Genomic DNA, 3,740 nt, shown 5'->3' with positions numbered 1-3,740 from the left:
AACTAAGTGCTTTTCTCAATTGAAAAATTCGTGGACAATTACCTTGTGAGAAACGATCTTTCCACAAGTCAGCAACATTATCAATGTCAAGAATGCTTGATCCTATGTTATTCACAACTGAATTGAGGATCCACGAGACAACTATATCATTACATCGAATCCATGACAAATAAAGAGGATTAGCTTTAGTAATCAACTTCTTGAAGATTCCATTGATGAATCCACTTTTGTTTTTAATGCTGATGGCATTGGACATTGGTCTCGATCAAGAGTGATAATTGTCACCAGTTAATCGATTGGCAACAAACATTATGTTGGGATTTTCACCACGATGTAAAAAAGAGGGGCTTGAAGAATCGTTAAGTGAGGTGTTAGGGAAAGAGAAAGAAGAAACAACACCAGAATCCATGATAAAATTCTAGAGCAGCGATAATTCTCTAATATCATAACAAAATTTGAATTATGCTATGGAGAACTTAGAAATGAAAGCACAAAGGAATGAGAACGAAGTTTCGAGAAATAGAGCTGGGGATTGAAAGAAAATCCTTTTCTTTATTACCTAAATTGAATTGTAAAACTACAAGTGCAGAAGTATTTATATGTACTTAGTACAAAAGTAAATATAAAAAGGGTACAAAAGTAAATATACAACTTATATATTTCTAATAATGACAATAAATATTCGGTTTTTCTTAACGAGTCTCTACAAATTAATCTATTAATTATCCCCAAGGCTGGCGCCATGCAACCTAGCCTAGCTACCAACGTTTTGTCCTCTTCCTTCTTTTCCACGATTTAAAAAATTCAATATAAAACCTCGATCGGACACAAACAAGACGTCAGAAACATAAGAGGGACAGCTGGCTTATAATCATGTTTCAGGCCACAAATACGTAAACTTTACAATACTCCATAATTATCGTTTTCATGCCTTTTTAGAGGGACTTTAGAAGCCACAAACTATTTAATATGGTTGACGGACACTACCAAATAAACAATACAGTGACTACTTTTCGTGAATAAACCTCCTTCTTCTTATTATTATCATTATTTTTTTTTATTATTATATTTAAAGATATTATATATAGAAAAATTCTAGTATGTCGTAAGTTTACCCTTATATTTTTACTACTTATATATTTAATTTTTACTCAAAAATTAAGAAAATAATTTTTAGTGTATTGTTATTTATTTTTTAAAATTATTTAAATATGTCAAAAATATAAATTTTAAAATAAAATACAACTTTATGTTAGCGAACATGCCAGCCGTCAAAATTGGGCTGTATGATGGCATTATCGTATATAAGTATGTATATGCGATGACCTCATGTGCATGAGGTTTGCATGCTTCTGGTCGGTGGTGACGAAATCGACTTCCAAGTCATGAGAGGTATTTTTTTTTTTTTTTTTTTTTGAAAAGAGACACTTCATTTCCTTAAAAAGACATTACAAACAATTCACTTCTTACAATCTGTTGAATACAAACTGGTGTAAGTTCAAGTTCTAACAAATCATCAGAAAGTGTGAGAGCATTTCTGGCCAGAGTATGGGCTGCCTTGTTGCCTTCCCTCCTTGTGTGAATTGCCGACCAGTTAGCAAAGGTGTTCAGTTCCCTCTTGGCATCTTCCACTATCAATCCAGCATAACTGCAGTCAAGGGAACTGCCACTAAGAAGCCTGATGACTTGTACAGCATCTCCCTCGACTGCCAGATTAGAAACACCAATATCCCTTCAGAAAACCACACCCATCATTAAGGCATAAGCTTCCCCACTAAAAAGATTCAAATTCAGCTCCCTCCTAGCCTGAAGAGTACCGATGCTTCTGCCCATATGATCTCTCAAAATGGCACCAATCCCCACTAGTCCCCAAGTAGTGTTGATGGCTATATCCCAGTTCAACTTGTAGTAGCCTGCAGGGGGTTGGATCCAGACACTAGCTAACCCCTCACCATGACTGGTTGGACAGGAGCCTTGGTGGTTCTGGCTAGACTTGTAAGCCTCTATTTCATCAAAGGCTTTGCTTAGAACCTGGTTTGGGTGCATGAAGCCCTTCCCATGAATGAATCCATTTCTTCCAGTCCATAGAGAATGACATATTACTGCCACCTCCATTAGCTCCTCCTCTTGTAGTTGTTGACTAAGAAGACCCCAGGTTTCCTTAAAGGAAGCACAGTTTAGGCTCAGCTTTTGGATCTTTTTCCTGCCCTGACTCCACACATCCCTAGTAGCCTCATAGCTCTAAAGCGCATGCTCAGTTGTTTCACATTCTAGCTTGCATACTGGGCAGTACCTGTCTGTGGCAATGTGTCTTCTCATCAAGTTTGCCATGGTGGGCAAGGCCTCATTACATGCTTTCCACATGAACATTCTGACTGCTGGGATAGTTGGTAGCTTCCACAGAATTTTCCAAACACTAGAAAGTGGATCAAGGTATGAGGACCCCCCCTTTAGTCTGGACTCCATCTCCCTCTGAAGGTGGTAGGCACTGCTGACAGAGAAATTACTGTTTTTAGTGCCATTCCACACTAATTGATCATCTCTCCCACCAATGCTAATTGGAATAGACTTGATTGCATCCACCTCATTTGTAGAGAACAGGCTGTTTATGACTGGTTCTTTCCATTACTTCAGATCCGGGTCAATAAGGTCTGCTACTAATGAAAAGGTTGTTTCCTCAGGCTTGATGGATTGTATCTTGTATGTATGAGGTTGAGGGATCCACTTGTCTTTCCATATGCTTACCCGTGACCCATTACCAATTCGCCATACCAGACCCTCCTTTAAGAGTTGTAGGCCACCTTGGATGCTCCTCCAAGCATAGGATGGCCTGCTGCCCAGCATTGAGTCCAAGAATGCCCCATTGGGAAAGTACTTTTGTTTGAGGAGCTGAGCTGGTAGTGAGCTTGGATCTTGAAGTAGGCGCCAGTTGCGTGAAGGAATACACGAGTCATGTTAGCCGATATTCGGGACCTTATTTGGTGTCTATTTTAGAGAAAAAAAAAATTGAATAAATACTAATAAGAAAACTTGAAGAAGAAGAAGATTAAAAACATAAAAAATGAACAAATTAGTCACGGCACGTATTACCTAGCTAGAGATTATTAGTCAAGCCACTAGCCCAGTCGCACCTCCTTTCTTCCACGGTTTGTAGATCACGGTTTCTTCCTTACGCACCTCTCAGTTTAGGAAACTACTAGAGTATCTTAAAACGACGCCACACTTCAAAATCAAGAGGTTAACATGAATATTTTCAAAAAACTTTAGAGAGATGAGAGGTCTTTAATTTTTTATGCATTTATTTATTTTTTCTACGTACACAACACTGACATAGGTAAGACTTGTATTTTAAAAATCTCTTGATGGGATGATTAATTAACTTTCCTAAAAGTTAATTTTCTAGTGTGGAGAATTAATTAATTTCTTATAACTTCTCCAACTTTGTGGACAGTAAATAAGTCATCCACTAGTTCACAATGGGCTCATTTTAAAATTTAAGATCTGCTATTAGAGTTGTTAAGTGAGTAACCTTATAAAATTATAGGCGAGCCCTAAAATTTAGTTTTAACCCTTAAAACTCGTGTGCTTGATAAACAAACTACCCTTAAGACCCAACTCCCAGACCCACATGTGTATAAAGCCCTCACCATGCACTATACTTCTTCCTCCTCCATGAAGCCCTAAGGTCGCCATATGAATGTCCAGCAGTCCTGCCTCCCTCTATTTTGCTCAATCATGGA

The 3,740-nt window shown here is 37.9% G+C and overlaps 1 protein-coding gene across 1 annotated transcript; it reads right to left on the bottom strand.

The window, feature by feature from the left end:
• Nucleotides 1-1,437: 1,437 nt before the first annotated feature.
• On the bottom strand, nt 1,438-2,466 carry LOC122316117. The gene is made up of 3 exons (XM_043132657.1): nt 2,294-2,466; nt 1,749-2,140; nt 1,438-1,706 (listed from the first exon to the last, which is right to left on the bottom strand). Exons 1-3 carry the CDS (start codon nt 2,464-2,466, stop codon nt 1,438-1,440), a joined length of 834 nt encoding a protein of 277 aa, XP_042988591.1.
• Between the last annotated feature and the right edge of the window lie 1,274 nt (nt 2,467-3,740).

This window comes from Carya illinoinensis, chromosome 7, assembly GCF_018687715.1.
Source record: "Carya illinoinensis cultivar Pawnee chromosome 7, C.illinoinensisPawnee_v1, whole genome shotgun sequence".
In the NCBI taxonomy this organism is placed as follows: Eukaryota; Viridiplantae; Streptophyta; class Magnoliopsida; order Fagales; family Juglandaceae; genus Carya; species Carya illinoinensis.
The sequence above is the reverse complement of the archived record's forward strand: the minus strand, read 5'-3'. Positions and strand labels throughout refer to the sequence as shown.